Source organism: Myotis yumanensis, unplaced genomic scaffold (genome assembly GCF_028538775.1).
Source record: "Myotis yumanensis isolate MYYU_CA2020_CCGP unplaced genomic scaffold, mMyoYum1.0.hap1 SCAF_13, whole genome shotgun sequence".
Classification (NCBI taxonomy): Eukaryota; Metazoa; Chordata; class Mammalia; order Chiroptera; family Vespertilionidae; genus Myotis; species Myotis yumanensis.
In genome coordinates, this window is record NW_027223764.1 from 20,830,560 (window position 1) to 20,849,910 (window position 19,351).

Sequence of the window (19,351 nt, forward strand, 5' to 3'; positions counted from 1 at the left end):
AGGTTGTGTTCCCAGGAAGAAGAAAACAGGGCTGTCCTCCTCTGCCTTCTCACCACCATCCCGTAGAGCCCCTGTGCCAAGTTTCCTTTTCCAGAGGCTGTCAGATGGGGAGATGGAAGCAGCTCTGTGGGCAGTCCCGAGCCACAGGAGAGGACAGGGTTTTTGGCCCCTGGCCAGCTCTAGAGAGAAAGCTATTACAGTCAGCTCTACAGAGTGGGCAGTGAGCCTGCAGTCACACTAATGGGTGCCAGTTCCTCAGCTGGCTTCTTCAACCCCATGGGCCAACCTTCCTGAGATGGGTCAACAGCTGAACCAATCATTCTTGAGCGCCTCCATTTTCCAAGGTTCGCATAGCCTGAAAACCCTTAAGGTGATCCTCAAAAGAAGTATGCCACGTCATTCCCATTCAGCTCCTCACCCACCCATCCTATCTGTGGTTCTCAACCTGTGGGTCGCGACCCCTTTGGTGGTCGAACGACCCTTCCACAGGGGTCCCCTAAGACCATCCTGCATATCAGATATTTACATTACAATTCATAACAGTAGCAACATTACAGTTATGAAGTAGCAATGAAAATAATTTTATGGTTGGGTCACAACATGAGGAACTGTATTTAAAGGGCCAGAAGGTTGAGAACCACTGTGCTAGATTATCCATCACTTTGAAGAAGACAGGGCTCAAAGTGCTTCAAGCACATGCAGAGCAGGGCTACCCTCTTGCAGCCAAGAAGAGAAGCCGGTCCATATTCCTTCTAAACCTTTGTGACTAGATGAGTTGGGAACTTTTTAATTTGCAGAAGTAGTCAGTGCAAATGCTGTACCATCTCTCATAGGGGAATATCCCATAACAAAACATTAATTTTTCTGCAACAAATATTCACACTTAGGGATTCATCATGGTTACAAATAGCTTCCATGTAGATTCAAATGGTGTCAAATTTAAGTTATGAAAAATTTTTGGTTTTCAGAGCACTGAGACTGGAAATGAGGGTCTGGATTTCCCCAACTGGAGGGAAATAGACTCAGGAGCCATGTCTTAGCAACTCACGGAAACTCGGGGTTCTCTGTACTTAAAATTTCATTCTACATTGTCTTCCTTCCACCAAAGAAAACTAGACAAAAAAGGTCAGAATTGGACTTGTTATTCATACATTTGCATTGATTTAAATACATTACATACAATTTCTACAGTGCATTAGAAGAACAGTAAGAGGCAGTAGGACTTACAGCCCAGCCTCTACTCCCTGACACTGGGGGACAGGGCCTATGGCTGGCAGAGGGCTGGGCCATTCCATGAGTACCACCCAGAAGCCTGCCCTGGCACTCTGGACCCCTGGCTCTCGCAAAGTCCACATTCAAGGCAACCTGAGTACAGGTTTCAAAGAGAGCAGAGAGGCCAGGAAAGGATCCCCCTCCCACTCTCTCACCTGCCAGGACTGGGACCAGCCCCCTCTTGCATTAGACCCAGTTTCCTTCCCACAGAGCTGGTCTGGATGAGGGCAATGTGCAGATCTGCTTGGTTGGGGGGAGCAAGTAGGTTCCTCATTAGAATCCTCAGGCTCTCTTGATGCCCACCTTTACCACACATTTATACAAAGATGTCTGTGGAGAGCTAAACACACCTGGGCCCCCTTCCAGCTTCTGGGAGCCCTACTACTCCTGCAGTCTGAGGGCAGGCATTCTCAAAAACATGGTCCCCAAGGCTAGTGTCCAAGTTGGCTGACTGGGATTGTCAAGGGAGCTGTGCCTTTGTCCATGGGGCATGCACACCCAGCTCCCAGACACTCTTCCCATCAGCTGGATGGAAGCCCAAGATAAGCTGGCTCCAGGGGCTGGAATGGAAGGGCAGCCTAGCCCAGCTTATGAGAGAGCTGCACATCTCCACTCTGTCTCCTGGATGGCAGGAGATGGGCAAACAAAGGACACAAGACCTAGTCCTCGCTCCCTTTCTTTGGTTGTTTTTCAAACCTTCAAGATAGTTTCTTTCACAGCTGATTGACCAATCGCAGGGTTCCAGAAACGGGAGTCCAGTAGCATACGGCTGCTCCTGAGCTACAGATGGCACCCTCTTTTCTCCCTTGTGGGGGCCACTCTTTGCTTTGGTGTAGAAAGGGCTTGGGCACCTGGCAAGGGGATAGCTGAGGGGAGAGACACGGAAGCAGGAAGTGCACTGAGCTGGACTGGCACTGGGGAACAGTTTGAAGGCCTCTCTCCTTTGGGCCCGCTTTTCTCAAGAAGCCATAGAAAAATTGGCCTGGAACAAAGTGAGGGAGCAAAGCGCAGCTACCAATTAGGAGCAGAACTCAAGGCCTGTTACCTCAACCAAGCAGCAGTGCTAGCATAAAGAGAACCTGATATCCTGTCCTCTTATGAGCTGAGACCCACTCCAGAACCCAAACTGAACCCCTTAGTCAGAATTGAGAAAAGAAACGTCTAAAATAATGGGAACAAATGAGAGGACTGGGAGTTTATCACCTATGGCTAGGGCCAAGGACTCAGGAAGCAAGACGGGGATAAGTTTGCCCATAGACCAATTACAGTTCCCAGCATACACTCAGGCTACATGGATCACCTGTACATGCCGGGGAGTCCACGTCCTCCCTCCTGCCTTTACCTGAGTGATAGGCAGGTTGCAGGCCTGCACTTGAGAGGTTGGATCCCTAGCAGAGCAGAGAGCAGAGCTGATCTATAGGATCATATACAGAGCTGCTAGGAGGTCTAGAGCAAAAGTACCTCCGCCATGCAAATTGCATTTGGAGGCTTTTAGTCAGCCTACTGCACTGGTGGGAGGAGAAAGAGAAGACTTGGCAAAATCTCAAAGGAAAGGTACCGCTTCTGTCTGCCCCAGGAATGCGAGTAACCCAGCTGCCTTGGTCCATGAGAGTGAGGCATCTGAATGTCTGGGTCCATGCAAATCTAGGTCTGGATTCGAGGTTTCTCTAAGAATCTGGGATTCTGCCTGGGTTTTGCTAATAATTTAAATTTTTGTTATTTGTTTGTTTCTGATGCAGAATATAATGAGGAATTGCAACAGTGCCCACGTCTCACCAGGAAAGGGAATTTCCCAGCCTGCCCTCAGGAGGTGCTGGAAGGCAGATGCTCCTTCCTGGGCATCTGGCTCCTTCCATGGAGCTCCAGCCTTCCTCAGCACTTAGGGGAGCCCACCAGCACTCGCTGTTGCTCTGTTTGTGCTTCTCCCTGTGCTTGGGAAAGCCCTGAGGGGGATGGTGAGCAGAGAGGGAGGGCTCTCACGGGCATTGCTTTCTACCGGCTTTTCAGGCTTTTCCTGCAACCCGCTCCCCAAGTTTCCTCCTAGCCCAAGTCTCTGACAATGTACTCTTGTCTGCCTCTTAGGCTACCACCACGAAAAGAAGGGTTTCCGACTCTGAAAGCTCTGTGTGTAGGATTCGCTAGCAGACCGCTGGTGGGAACGAGCTGTCTCAACAATCACAGGTGGCATCTGGACCAGGTGCAGGGGACTCTTGTTGTCTTTCAAGGCCTGAGTCAGATTTAGGATCTGCAGTGGGAAAATGAGATAAATTAAGGAAAGGCATAGGCATCCAGGCGTGCCTCTAAAGGGAGACTGGCAGACAGAATGCTCCTATAAATCAATAAAAAATAAGTAAACAACATGCTAATGGAAAACTGTACAAATAATCTATTTATAAGAGTAGGACTGTAAGTGGGCAATATATAGAAAATGGAAAGTTCTCTAGTCATTTTAAAAATGAAGATTACAAAAAATATCTCCTATATTTTGCTCTTCCAGTTGAAAAAGATACAGAAAAAGAAGGTGACTCAGAGTTGGGGAGGGTTCAGACACATGGCTGTAGGGCTGGATGGTGGGACAGCCTTTCAAAAAGGCCAGTGGACAATAGAAATTTAAACGTAAACAGGCCCTCTGACTCAGCACTTCCATTTTTAGGACTCAGAAAACAATTGTGGACATGCACAAAACAGTTTAAACCAATACACTGCAGTATTGTTTATAAAGTGAAAATTATATAAATGCCCAAGACTATGGGATCAGTTAATAATTTAAGGGATAAGAAACAAACAATTTTCTGGCCGGTGTAGCTCAGTGGTTGAGTGTCGACCTATGAACCAGGTTACAGTTCGATTCCTGGTCAGGACATATGCCTGGGTTGCAGTCTTGGTCCCCAGTGTGGGGCGTGCAGGAGGCAGCCGATCCATGATTCTTTCTCATCATTGATGTTTATATCTCTCCTCTCCCTTTCTCTCTGAAATCAATAAAAATCTATTAAAAAAATAATGCCCTGGGGGATTCTTAGCTCTCTTTGAAGGTGAAGTGGAAAGAGAAGAAATAATGATAACAGAAATTATAACCAGAGCCAATATCTGAGTGCTTATCATGTGCCAGGCATAGTTTTTACTAAATATTTAATATGCATTATCTCGTGTAATCCTCTAGCCAACTCTGCAAAGTATTATTCCTGTTCATTTTATAAACAAGGAAGTAGAGGCTCTTGTCCAAAGCCATGTAAGCGGTAAAACAGACTAACTCTAGACCTAGCTCTTTTTTTTTTTTTTTTTTAAATATATTTTATTGATTTTTTACAGAGAGGAAGGGAGAGAGATAGAGAGTTAGAAACATCGATGAGAGAGAAACATCGATCAGCTGCCTCCTGCACATCTCCTACTGGGGATGTGCCCGCAACCCAGGTACATGCCCTTGACCAGAATCGAACCTGGGACCTTTCAGTCCGCAGGCCGATGCTCTATCCACTGAGCCAAACCGGTTTCGGCGGTCTAGACCTAGCTCTTAATCACCATGGTATATGGTCTGCCTTGAGCAACTACTGTTGGACCAGGATCACTGGGTAAATTTACCAATGAACTATCCAGCAAGTAGCACAGAAGTAAGCACACAATAAGCACATCACTAACCACCAGGTACCCTGGAAGAGGTGGGTGACTGGGGAGGGCTACCTTTCTCTCATGTGTAAATGCAGAGTCACAAATATGTATGACAGACTGAAAAAAGTATAAAATACAATCTTTACATATTTACTCAACATGAGCATATAACCCTCCCAGAGAGATCCCAGGGTTGACACCAGATGTCCCAGGCTCACCTGTCCCCGCATGACAGCAATCTGCTTATGGAACTGGCCCCTGTCGAAACCAGGATCTTTCTGCAAAAGAAGGGCAGGAGGTAGAACCTGAATGAATTACTCAGAAGAACCCATTTTCCTACCCAATTGGAAACTTGCTAGTAAAGAAAACCTACAGCAAGGCTTGTGAGGTTTAGTGAATTTAACTACCACCCCAAGAACTCCCTGTTTCACAGTTGGGGAAACAGAACAAGTAAATATCCTGTCCTCATCTCATTAACTCTAAAGAACTCGAGGCTCCAGTGCTCCATTTGAAGGTGAGAGCTCTGCAGATACACTGAAGCCACAGGACACACCCCGGTGTGGTTCATCACAGCTGCCAATTTTTTTCCTACTAATCCAAACTAGATCCTGCTATTCCTTGTGGGAATCTTGCTCTTCACTGGCTAACAGAAGTCAGAAGGGTGCTAGCCATGCTCTCTTGGCTTGTAGTAGGACCAATTAGAAAAACCTTTAAGAATTTCTTCTTCTATATGGTTAAAAGGCTGACATTTCCAGGGCTAACCTTGAAGAGTTCATATAGGTCCTCCTCCAAGTCCTTGACGAAGTTAGGGTCAGATATCTTTGGAAGAATCAGATCTTTGATCTCCTGAGAGAATGGGACTTTTGCCTGGGGCAACCAGGCCCAGTAAAAAGGGTCTGAAAAGAAGAAAGATCAAAAACAAATTGGGTATTGAAAAAAAATCCCTGCCCATCTATGTCCTCCATCCACCCTCTTCCTTGATATACAACAGAAAAATTACAAGAGCTGTGTACCCCTAAAGGTTACATAGTAGGTGAAAGAACTAGCATTCAAACCCAGGTCTGCCTAATCCCAGAGCTTGTGTTCTTTCCCAGGTATTACTAGTACATGACCTTCCAAGATGCAAGCCTGTGTAGAATCAATGACTTGCCTCTGAGACACTGAGATACTCCTTCTGAAAAGACTAGTGCTGCAAAGGGGCTAATGACCCCCTACCTGTGTCTCTTCCTCTTTCTAAAAGTTTCTCAGTTATAACAGGGCAGGAAGAGCTGGCTTCCAGGGTGTAACAAGGAAGACAGAGCACTGAAAGCTTATATTTAAACACAAATAGAACATATTTTTTATTTTTTTTGTTTCTTTAATAGAATACATTTTTTAAAAGATAGTTCTCAGAAAGAATGAGAAAAATACACAGCAAAGAGAAAACTCAACTCTATGCTTCTAATGGGAATAATATAGTAAAAATTATAATGCTAGCTTATATTATGGAGTCATTGCCATGTGCCAACCATTGCACTAAAGTGCATGAGCTGCATTATTTCATTAATTTTTAGGACAATCCTACAATACATGTATTATCTACTTTGCACAGGCAAGAAACTGTGACCTAGCAAAAGATGAGCCAGATCACACAGTAGTCTTGAGACTTACATGCCCTCCAGGAGTCAGGATGCTTCAGGGGGAAAGCCAGCCCATTGTCAATGGCAGCCACCTTGATAACAGGCTCCTTCACCACCACCCAGTCTGTGTCCTAAACAGCAAGGAAAGACTAAATACTGAGGGTCCCATGTGCCTCAGGCCCTTTAAAGTAGTAGCAAGGCATCCCCTCTCATCCTCCTCAGGCACCAATCCTTAGTCAACCTCTGAATTAGTCCCCACATTGTTTTCTGAACTTAGCACATTTATGACACCTCTGACTTGGCTTGTTCAAGGTTCTCAGAGTCCCTTTCTCAACCTAGAAAAGGTGCACTTCTCCAGGAGTTGCAACAGTCATTGGTAATAAAGGAAATGACAATAAGAAAAGATAACTATAAGCCAGTGATGGTGAACCTATGACACGCGAAGTCATTTTTTTGGTTGATTTTTCTTTGTTAAATGGCATTTAAATATATAAAATAAATATCAAAAATATAAATCTTTGCAAATGGTTGCAAATATCAAAAAATTTCTATATGTGACACGGCACCAGAGTTAAGTTAGGGTTTTCAAAATGCTGACATGCCGAGCTCAAAAGGTTTGCCATCACTGCTATAAGCCATTCCTCCTAGAGAAAGGCAATGAGATTCCTGAGGGTATGAAAACAAGAAAAACAAATAAATATTGGTTTGTTAAAGTCCTTCTGTGTGGACCTTGACTCAGATGCCACTTCACTGGTGGTGATCATATTTTTCCAGAGAGATAACAGGACCATGGAAGATAACAGCTGCTCTTGCACAAGGGAGTCTGTTCCCTGCTTCAGTGATCCATAGAAAGGAAAAGGACAAGAGCTAAATGCAAAAAAAATAGGGCAGCCCTGACCAGTTTGATTCAGTGGCTAGAGCGTCGGCCTGCGGACTGAAGGGTCCCGGGTTCGATTCCGGTCAAGGGCATGTACCTTTGTTTCGGGCACATCCCCAGTGGCGGGGGTGCAGGAGGCGGCTGAATGATGTTTCTCTCTCATCGATGTTCCTAACAATCTATCCCTCTCCCCTTCTCTCTGTAAAAAAATCAATAAAATATATTTAAAAAAAAAAATAGGGCAGGCTACCTGTGACAGCTCATGTCAGACACTCTCATGATTATCTACTTGGCTCCATACTTCAGGTTCAAAGAATGTGGGTCCAGTACACCTGCATCAGAACCCCCTGGGATACCTTATTCAAAATATGAAATCCTGAGTTTTACCCAACATAATGGGAGAATCTGTACTATTTTTCATAAGTTCTTCAGGTAATTTTGATGCACAAAATTTGAGAACTATTAAGGAATTAAAAAAACTATGAGGATATGTTAATTAACCTTACTGTGGTAAATATTTCACAATATATACATACTAGAGGCCCGGTGCATGGACTCCTGCACTGGTGGGTCCCTCGGCCTGGCCTGTGCCTTCTCACAATCCAGGACCCCTCGGGGGATGTTGGAGAGCTGGTTTCAGCCCGATCCCTGCAGGCCAGGCCAAGGGACGCCACCAGTGCACGATCAGCCGCGTCTGGTAGGAGGGCCCCAGGGCGTGTCCGGCCCATCTCGCCCAGTCCCAACTGGCTAAATCCCTGCAGCAAACTAACCTACCAGTCAGAGCATCTGCCCCCTGCTGGTCAGTGCGCGTTATAGCAACTGGTCAAATGGTCAGACACTAGCATATTAGGCTTTTATTATATAGGATATCAAATCATCATAGTCTACTGGTGTGGCTCAGGGGTTGAACGACCACCTATGAACCAGGAGATCATAATTCGAATCCCAGTCAGGGCATATGCCTGGGTTGTGGGCTCAATCCCCAGTGTGGGGTGTGCAGGAGGCAGCGATCAATGATTCTCTCTCATCATTGATGTTTCTATCTCTCTCTGCCTCTCCCTTCCTCTCTGAAATCAATGAAAAAAAAATATATATATATATATTTTAAATCATCATATTGTATATCTTAAAATTACACAATGCTACCTGTTGCTAATCTCAATAAAGCTGGAAGGGAAAAACAAAACAAAACATGAGGAATAAAAACCAACCTCACTCTCTTCTTGTCCAGGTAGACCTCACATTAATTTTTTTTAAACATGCAGCCTGAGCAGGATAGACAAATGTGGTGAACTAGGGAAAAAATGAGCGTAAAGGAAGCTAAGCAGCACCCTAGCTGGTTTGGCTTAGTGGATAGAGTGTTGGCTTGCGGGCTGTCCAGGGTTCGATTCCAGACAAGGGCATGCCTGTGTTGTGGGCTTGATCCCTAGTAGAGGGCATGCAGGAGGCAGCCAATCTATGATTCTCTCTCATCATCAATGTTTCTCTCTCTCTCCCCCTCTCTGAAATCAATATATATATATACATATATATACATATACACACACACACACACACACACACACACACACACACATGTTATAAGAAAGAAAGCTAAGCAGCTTTCTCTAAACTGATGTTCTTTGGAAGTGTGGTCTGTTGTGAAAAATGTGCTCTATGGTCACAAAAGTTTAGAAATCACTGGGCCAATCAAAATCCAACAGGTTCATTTAATGCACAACTTCTCAGACCTTCACTGTGCTACTATGCAACATGAATCTCTAAGAAAGGCATAAAGTATGTCCCACATTTATGTGAACTTTTCTTTATTTTATTCCCATTAACATTATTTAGTAGCATATTCCTTAAAAAACAGATAGAGGAAAACTCTACCAAGCATTAACCTATCAATTTTAAATATATGTGCTACCCCCTAATTCTTTTGTATGCATATACTCCACTTCATCCTCTTCTTTAAGATGTAAATGAACCTCTTACCCGAGAGCTAGAACTATCCATTGGATAGTCATATTTAATCAGCCAGTTGTCATTGCCGCGATCTATCAACAGAAATATAAAGTTAGCAAAAAGAATTCCACAGAAAACAGGAGCAACTTTCATTTTCATGGTGGACTAGTTATTTTGGACACTTGGCCAATCACTCTACTGAGAACAACTACAAAGTAAAATATTTTAAAATTTCCTGAAGGCTTTGGAGATTTTAATAAAATCATTAAGAGATAAAGTATCAAGATCTGGGAGAGAAAGGAAATCTAGAAAGGATGTCCAGCATTTGTGACTTCTTTTCCTACAGAGCACCTGCTGATTTGGGAAGAGGCTAAGAGGTGGGATGACTGGTTCATTATTCTGCTTATTTGTGAATGTTCAAAAGTCTCCATAATCATTATTAATGACAATAGTATTGTCTTACAGTTTTATATAAATGTGTTTATATATGCATGTATACATATCCTATCCTATATAATAAGAGGCTAATATGCAAATCGACCGAACGGTGGAATGATGGGTCGCTATGATGTGTACTGACCACCAGGAGGTAGATGCTCAACGCAGGAGCTGCCCCCTGGTGGTAATTGCACTCCCACAGGGGGAGCGCTGCTCACCCAGAAGTCAGGCTCACAGCTGGCAAGTGCAGCAGCGGTGGCAGGAGCCTCTCCACCTCTGCTAAGGAGCAGCGAGCCCAGCGGTAAGGAATAGCAAGCAGACAGGCGGTAAGGAGCAAGGGGACCTGGACTGCGAGAGGACACGGGCCAGGCTGAGGGACACCTCCCTCCCAGTACACAAATTTCGTGTACCGGGCCTCTAGTACATATATAATTAAAACACATGACAATAAGAGTATAAAAGTCTGGAGATGGATAAATGGAGCTAATGTGTTCTAAGATCTTTGTATTGCCCAAGAAAATAGTAAAAGTACCAATTAATAGTAGATTTGGAAAGTCAAGGATTCACATGGTAACCACCAAAAGAAAAGACAAAGCATATACAACTTCTAGGCTAAAAGAGAGGAGAAATAAAATAATAATAAAAGAATTTAAAAGTAAGAAAGGAAAAGGAAAAAAATAGCAAAGAGAGAAAGAGAGATTAAAAGAAGATAAGTAGAAAAACATAGAAAGCAAGTAATACGATGGTAGATGAAAATCTAAACATATCTATACAGACATTATAAATTAACTAAATGCTCTAAAATTAAAATATAAGTTGTCTCACTGGATAAATAAAATTGACCAACCTTTAGCTATAAAGATTAAGGCAGATAAAAAGAATATACAAATTACTAAAATCAGAAATTAAAATAGGGACATTACTACTGAGTCTACGGAAATAAAAAAAAAGGATGAGAGTACTGTGAGCAGTTTATGCTAACAAACTGAATAACCTAGATCAGTGGTCGGCAAACTCATTAGTCAACAGAGCCAAATATCAACAGTACAACGATTGAAATTTCTTCTGAGAGCCAAATTTTTTTTAAAAATATATTTTATTAATTTTTCACAGAGAAGAGAGAGGGGTAGAGAGTCAGAAACATCGATGAGAGAGAAACATCGATCAGCTGCCTCTTGCACACCTTCCACTGGGGATGTGCCCACAACCAAGGCACATGCCCTTGGCCGGAATCGAACCCGGGACCTTTCAGTCTGCAGGCCGACGGAGGGCCAAATTTTTTAAACTTAGTAGGTACATTGTTATTAACTTAATTAGGGTACTCCTAAGTTGGCCTTTGCTAAAAACGTCCTCAATCTGATTGAGGTACGTTCACTGAGGTCGACCCCTTCCAACTCTCCCATCAACACTCGTCTTGTATACTTGTTTCGTCTATCTCCTTTCCGAAAACCAACTTCTGCACATGGGCCACGAAGTTACAATCACACTGTACGTGCGCGTCCGCACATGGTATTTTATGGAAGAGCCACACTCAAGGGGCCAAAGAGCCGCATGTGGCTCTCGAACCGCGGTTTGCCGACCAGTGACCTAGATGAAATGAACACAAAACCTACCAAAACTAAATCAAAAAGAAATAGAAAATCTGAGTGGACCTATTACTAGTAAGAAAATTGAATCACTAATCAAAAGTCTCTCAACAAATACTAGCCCTGGACCTGATGGCTTCACTGGTGAATTCTACCAAACATTTAAAGAACTAACACCAATCCTCCTCAAACAATTCTGAAAAATTGAAGAGAAGGATACACTCCATAACTCATTCTATGTGGCCAGCATTACTTTTGTACCAAAGTCAGACAAAGACACAACAAGGAAACTACAAACCAATACCCCTTATGAATATTTATGCAAAGATTCTCAACAGCCCTGGCTGGGTGGCTCAGTTGATAGTGTCATCCCGTACACCAGACGGTTGCGGGTTCGATTCCTGGTCAGGGCTCATACCTAACATACCTAGGTTGTGGTTTGATCACCGGTCAGGGTGTGTATGAAAGGCAACCAATTGATGTTTCTCTCTCACATCAATGTTTCCCTCTCTCTCTCTCCCCCTTCCTCTCTCCCTAAAATCAATAAAAACATATCCTCGAGTGAGGATTAAAAAAAAAAAATCCTCAAGAAAATACTAGCAAACTGAATTCAGAGCATATTACCAGGATTATACACCATGATTAATATTTATTACTGGAATGTAAGGATGGTTCAACCAATGAAAATGGAACAACGTAAATATCACATTAACAGATTGATGATCTCAATTGCTACAGAAAAAGCATTAGACATTATTTAACATCCATTCAACATCCCAAAACACTCAACAAACTAGGAATAGAAGGAAACTCCCTCCATATAATAAAAGTTATATGTGAAAAACCCATAGCAAACATACTCAATGTGAAAGACCAAAAGCTTTCCCTCTAAGATTTAGAACAAAACACGGATGCTCACTCACATAACTTTCATTCAACATACTATTGGAAGACCAGAACAATCATGCAAGAAAAAGAAAAAGTCATCTAAATCAGAAAGGAAAAGGTAAAATTATCTGTTTGCATATGGTATAATCATGTATGTAGAAACCTTAAAGATTCCACAAAAACTGTTAAAATTGACAAATTCAGCAAAGTATCAGGATACAAAATCAACACATCAGCTGCATTTCTATACACCAACAGTGAAAATAATAATAATAATAATAACCCTCCATTTACAATAGCATCAAGAAAAAAATACTTGCCCTAGCCGGTTTGGCTCAGTGGATGGAGCGTCGGCCTGCGGACTCAGGGGTCCCAGGTTCGATTCCGGTCAAGGGCATGTACCTTGGTTGCGAGCACATCCCCAGTAGGAAATGTGCAGGAGGCAGCTGATCGATGTTTCTCTCTCATCGATGTTTCTGACTCTCTATCCCTCTCCCTTCCTCTCTGTAAAAAATCAATAAAATATATTAAAAAAAAAAAAAAAAGAAAAAAAAGAAAAAAATACTTAGTGATTAACTTAACCAAAGAAGTTAATGAAAACTACAAAACACTGTCCTGGACAATGTGGCTCAGTGGTTGGAGCATCAGCCCATGCACTGAAGGGTCATGGGTTCAATTCCTAGTGAAAGGCATGTACCTGGGTTGCAGGTTCAATCCCTGGCCCTGGTCAGGCACATGCAGGAGGCAACCAGTCAATGTGTCTCTCTCACATGGATGTTTCTTTCTCTCTCTCTCTCTCTCTCTTCTCTATTTCTCTCTGTTCCTCTTCCAATCTCTCTGAAAATCAATGGGAAAAATACCCTCTGGTAAGAATTTTTAAAAAAATCCTACAAAACAATGCTGAAAGAGATTATAGAAGACACAGAAAGTGAAAAGATGTCCCATGTTCATAGACAGGAAAAAAATATTATTAAGATGTCACTAATACCTGAAACAATCTATAGCTTGAATGCAATTCCTATCAAAACCCCAACACTTGCCCTGACCGGTTTGGCTCAGTGGAGAGAGCGTCAGCCTGCGGACTAAAGGGTCCCGGGTTCGATTCCGGTCAAGGGCATGTACCTCGGTTGCAGGCACATCCCCAGTAAGGGATGTGCAGGAGGCAGCTGATCGATGTTTCTCTCTCATCAATGTTTCTAACTCTCTATCCCTCTCCCTTCCTCTCTGTAAAAAATCAATAAAATATATATTTTTTAAAAAACCCAACACTTTTCTTTGCAGAAATAGAAAAACCCATCCTAAAATTCATATGGAATATCCAGAGACCATGAATAGCCAAAACAATCTAGAAAAAGAATAAACTTCCTGACTTCAAAACTTGCTACGAACAGTATAGTACTGAACACAGTGTAAAGACAAACATATAAACCAATGGAACAGAGTCCAGAATTAAACCTTTGCATATATATGATCAAATGACCTTTGACAAAGATGGCAAGACCATTCAGTGGGGGAAAGACAGTCATTTCAACAGATGAGATTGGACCCTCCCTAACACCATATACAAAAATTAACTCAAAATGGATCCATGATATAAATCTAAGACCTAAAACTATAAAATTCTTAAAATAAAGGAAAGGGCAAAATGTTTCAAGATATTGAATTTGGCAATTATTTCTTAGATATAATACCAAAGACACAGACAACAACGACAAAAAATAAACAAGTTGGACTTCATGAAAATTTAAAAATTGCATCAAAAGACACTATCAACACAGTAAAAAAGCAACCCACAGAATAGAAAAAAAGTATTTGCAAATTATGTATATGATAAGGAATGAATATCCAGAATTTCTACAACTCAACAACAATAAAACAAACAACCTGACTGGAAGATGGGCAAAGAACTTGAATACACATTTCTCCAAAGAAGATATACAAATGGCCAACAAGCACTTGAAAATATGTTCAACATAACTAATCATTTGGGAAATGCAAATCAAAATTACAATGAGATACCACCTCACACTCATTAGGATGGCTACTATAACAAACAAACAACAAGAACGGAACATAACAAATGGACCAGGATGTGGAAAAATTGGAGCTCTTCTGCGGTGTTGATGGGAATGTAAAATGGTATAGCCACTGTGGAAAACAGTATAGTGATTTCTCAAAGATTAAAGACAGAATTACCATATGATCCAGCAATTCTACTTCTTGGTATATACTCCAAAGAATTGAAAGCAATATCTCAAAGAGATATTTGTACATCCATATTCACAGCAGCATTATTTATAATAGCTAAAATATGGAAGCGACCTAAGTTGCTTCTGTCAACAGAGAAGCAAAATGTGGTATATACACATACAATGGACTATTCAGCCACAACATGAATGAACCTTAAGGATATTATACTAAACTAGAGGCCCGGTGTACAAATTCATGCATGGGTGGGGTCCCTCAGCCTGGCTGGTGATCGAGGCCTATTGCGGGGCCAGCTAGCTGGGGGGAGGGGTCGCAGGAGGTTGGCTGTGGGAGTGCACTGACCACCAGGGGGCAGCTCCTGCATTGAGCACCTGCCCCTAGTGGTTAGTGCACACCATAGCGACTGGTCGACCAGTCATTCCGGTCGTTTGGTCGTAAAGTTCACTTGGGCTTTTATATATATAGATGAAATAAGCCAGTCACAAAATGACAAATACTGTAAGAATCCACTTATCTGAGGTACTTAAAGACAAAACTGTCCTTTGATAGGTCTAGCTGCTATAAAAATTACTAGGGCTCTGGCCAGTGTGGCTCCAGGCCTCCTCCTATGCCTCATCAGTCTGGCACAGAGCAGAGGACCACTACACTGCTCACCAGTGTTGCGGATGATGTAATCCAGCACCACCAACCGTTCAAACTGCAGCAGTAGTTGCCGGTTAGTGTTCTCAGGGAGAGGTTCTGCTTCAAAACGCCGTAGCCAGTAGTCTGCATCTTTATAGCCTTCAACAAAGAGCTGGAATGAACCAACCTGCAACCAAGAAAGAGGAAGAAAGTTATTTCCCTAAAGTCCAAGCTCAAAGATCCCAAGAGTAAGCCAGGGACCCACTAAGGTCTTGTGAATTTTATATAAGAGAAGGAAAACGTTTTCAAGATGTTTACTTCATCTCCTTGCAAGTACAGGAGAAAAGGGCTGTGATGGTGATTGCCTGTCCAAATTCAAGAAACCCATCCAAATGGTCAAGAGGAGTAAAGGGAGAAAGTTAGGATTTTAGGCCCTTGACAGAAATGAAGGACAGGGGCCTCAGGGCAGGCTATTCACATGTCCATATATGAATCTATAGCAGGGGTGGGGAATCTTTTTTCTGCCAAGGGCCATTTGGATATTTATAACATCATTCACTTAATATAATTCACTTAATATAAACTTATGTTGCTATGAAAAAAGCTCCAGGATTTATTGAATTTTGAGTCCCACCTGCAGGGCCGGATGTTCCCCATCCCTGGTCTATAGACACCTTGCTTCACCACTTGGATGACTATGGCACTATAAGTCATCACCTTTGATAAATCACATAAATGTAGTCTATATATACCTTTGGTGGTAGCCCGATGCGGTTAAACCGTTGCCCAACTTTTGGCACTTTCTCTAGCGCAAGCCGCTTGCCCCTGGACTTCACTCGGTCAATGGCACTATAGTTGAAGGTCTCACTGGCCATGTGTACTACCTATAGTTGAAAGAGAAAAGATACCTAGGTTAGAGGTAGAGTCAAGTTTAAAAAACTATCCCACTATGGCAGAGAATAGCTTGATGCTCACCAATACTGTTCCTCTTCTAGGGCACACAGAAAGAATACATCTCTCAGTGTTCCTAGCAGTTTAGATGGAGTATATGACCAGTTTGGGCCAATGAAATGTTGACAAACCACATCACAGAAGAACCCTAGACACCTTGTCACTACATGGAATGACATGGGACCTCAGAGAGCTGCCTAACTGGCAAGATTCTATGATGTGAGCTAGAAATAAACTCCTATTATATTAAACCACTGTGGTTCAGAGGCTGTTACAGCAGCTGACATGATTTATACTGACTAATACAGCTACCTTCTGGATTAGGAGAAGATGGCCCAATGCCTGTTTCTCTCCAAATAAAAACAAATTGCGCCGTAGCCAGTTTGGCTCAGTGTATAGAGCATCGGCCTGAAGGGTCCCAGGTTCGATTCCAGTTAAGGGCACGTACCTTGGTTGCAGGCTCCTGGCCTTGGTTCAGGGCATGTGTGAGGCAACCAATCTATGTATCTCTCTCACATCGGTGTTTCTCTCTGTCTCTCCCTCTCCCTTCCATTCTCTCTAAAAATCAATGGTAAAAATATCCTCAGGTCAGAATTAAAAAAACAACAACAAATTGCAATTTATGCTATACCCTTTTATTTCCTTTTGAATTTTATATGATGTGCAATTATTCACATTCAAAAAGGAAACATTAAAGTTAATTTTAATTTTTAGTGAATTGTTTTATTTTTTTAATTTAAAATTTTTATTTATTAAATGTAGTGGGGTAACATTGGTCAACATGAATATATATGTTTCAGGTGTGGGTTTCTATGTTACAAGATCTGTATATTGCACCATGTGCCCACCACCCAAAGTCAAATCTTTTCCTGTCACCATATATTAGGACCCCCCTTTCTCCCCCACCACAATTAATATTTATGTAGACTATATCTGGAATATTACACAAGAAACTAATAATAGCAGCTATCTCTGAGAAATGAAATTGAGTGGCTGGAAGACAGGGTTGGGAGGAAAGCTGAATTACTCTTCTCCATTTACTCTCCTGTGCTTTCTGATTTTAGCACTAGATACATGCATTGCCTATTCAAAAAAAAAAATTAATGGGCCATCAGTGTTATACTTGATTGTCACATTGTGATGACAATCAAGTGTAATCCATAATCCATATGTACACCTATTATCACACTTATCACATTGCCTTGTGATCATCCATATGTATAGCTAAGATCTTTCTTAAGACTAATGAAATTAGGGGAGGAAGAGAACATTTTACTCACATTAGCATTCCCAAATAGTGTCTGGCACATATTCAAAAATATTAAGTGCATGAATAAATGAGTTATAGCTTTTTTCAGAGTCAGCAACAAGTGGATCTTCGCATATAAATATGCAAAATCAAATTTATAAGAAAATTCTTTTCCTAAGCCTTGCAAAATTCATTACAAATAAACTAATTATTTTGCCCATGAATGATATAGAAAGGAGCAAAATAATTCCCTCCTTCCCTCCTTTAACATATCCAACCAGTGTTAAAGGAGTACCTAAAATGTATGTTTAAGATATTGCAGAATGGCACTCATTGCCTTATAAATCGGGAAACTCAGGCCAGGAAAAAAGGGAAAACAGGGCTTTCCTAAGACTATCCTATCTTACCAGTTTACATGGTGAAACCCTAATTCTTTGGGCCATAAACCACCTGTTCCCACATCAGATTTATTTGCAATCACTCTTCATAACAGCCCACTTTTCCCTATGACTAATGAAATTATCATAACCTGAAACCTTACTGGAACAGAGAACAGAGACAGCTACCAAATGAAAATTAGAGCCTTACTACTTGAGGCTCCACTGCAACGTGAGCCCCGTTTCCTTAGTGACAGATGCTCTGATCAACTGGCTAGAATCCTATCACAGGGTGGGGAGGCGGGGATAGGGTAGGGAGAGATGCTTCCTCTTACTATTCTCCAGCAGCTTTTTGTTAAGTTTGCAAAGTACTGTGTCATATCAGTCTCATAGAAGACAAATATTTTTGTTGCTGCTGACTTTTTTTTTTTTAATATATTTTATTGATTTTTTACAGAGAGGAAGGAGAGGAATAGAGAGTTAGAAACATCAATGAGAGAGAAACATCGATCAGCTGCCTCCTGCACACCAACCCCTACCGGGGATGTGCCCGCAACCAAGGTACATGTCCTTGACTGGAATCGAACCCGGAACCCTTTAGTCCGCAGGCTGACGCTCTAGCCACTGAGTCAAACCAGTTAGGATGCTGCTGACTTTTTAATGCAAAAGTTCCTCAGGCCTCATATTAAGGTTCTCTAACAGAGAAAGAGGAAGATCAGAGATGGGGAAGAAAAGGATTGGGGGGGGGGGGGGGGAGGTGACATTAATGATTAGAATAGTCATAAAAATACCACAGGCTAAGATTTATGGAGTGTTTACATTGTTCCAGGCACTAGGCTATATATGTTTTACTACATGGATGATATTGTGTAATCTTAATAGCCATGCTATAAAACAGAAACTATTTATATCCCTATTTTTATAGTAAGGAAACTGAGCGTGGGGGGACTTCTAATGACTTGCACAAGGGCAACACACTAAAAAGCTGCAAAGCCAGAATTCGAACATAAGCCCTCTGATTCTTAGGCACGGCACTCCAGAAGTACAGGCAGAGCAGTCAGGCATAGGCCAAGGGCACTCTGTTATTTACTTAGTGAAGAAAGGATACTTAAAGTGATGGGCAAAGAGTATTTAAAAGTTTCTAGAGTTTAGGAGGGCCTAGTAGAAGGATTTCAGGTTAGGCAGGAGGTCATAGGAGCATCAATTATTACACAAGAAAGTTAGAGTGTGCTATTTAACTACACGCACACTGAGAGGATTGAAACATGAAGGGAAGGAATGAGCTGCACAAAGCCAGGCAGTGACTTAGATGTCAAATGAGAGCTACAAACCCCGAATTGTGATCAAACATTCTCTCCTTGACCTGAAGTTGGGGGATATCTGGTATTGTTTGTCTTTTTTAATGATTAAAAAAGAACATCACCAGAAGATATTTTTCCCATTGATTGCTAGAGAGAGTGTAAGGGAGGGAGGAGGGGGAGAAACATTAATGCAAGAGAGACACATCGATTGGTTGCCTCCTGCATGCTCCCCTACTGTGGCTGGGGAATTTGCAACTGAGGTACGTGCCCTTGACTGGGAATTGAACCCGAGACCCTTCAGCCTGCAGTCTAATGCTTTAACCACCAAGCCACACCGGCCAGGGCTGGTATTGTTTCTCATTGTTTGATATTCATTCACCAATTCAGGTGGTCCTTATGGAATGCTTACTG

At 42.1% G+C, this 19,351-nt stretch overlaps 1 protein-coding gene across 1 annotated transcript in view; it reads right to left on the minus strand.

Annotated features, from left to right (window-relative positions):
- Window positions 1-767: 767 nt before the first annotated feature.
- The window catches only part of PI4K2A (phosphatidylinositol 4-kinase type 2 alpha), a 29,238-nt gene continuing 10,654 nt past the window's right edge, over window positions 768-19,351 (minus strand). The window contains exons 3-9 of the mRNA XM_070432565.1: window positions 15,815-15,946; window positions 15,096-15,249; window positions 9,352-9,413; window positions 6,529-6,628; window positions 5,641-5,774; window positions 5,097-5,156; window positions 768-3,517 (exon numbers count right to left, since the gene is read on the minus strand). Of these exons, the coding sequence (XP_070288666.1) occupies window positions 3,356-3,517; window positions 5,097-5,156; window positions 5,641-5,774; window positions 6,529-6,628; window positions 9,352-9,413; window positions 15,096-15,249; window positions 15,815-15,946 (804 nt within the window). The 3' untranslated portion in view covers window positions 768-3,355. The remainder of the gene's footprint in view (window positions 3,518-5,096; window positions 5,157-5,640; window positions 5,775-6,528; window positions 6,629-9,351; window positions 9,414-15,095; window positions 15,250-15,814; window positions 15,947-19,351) is intronic.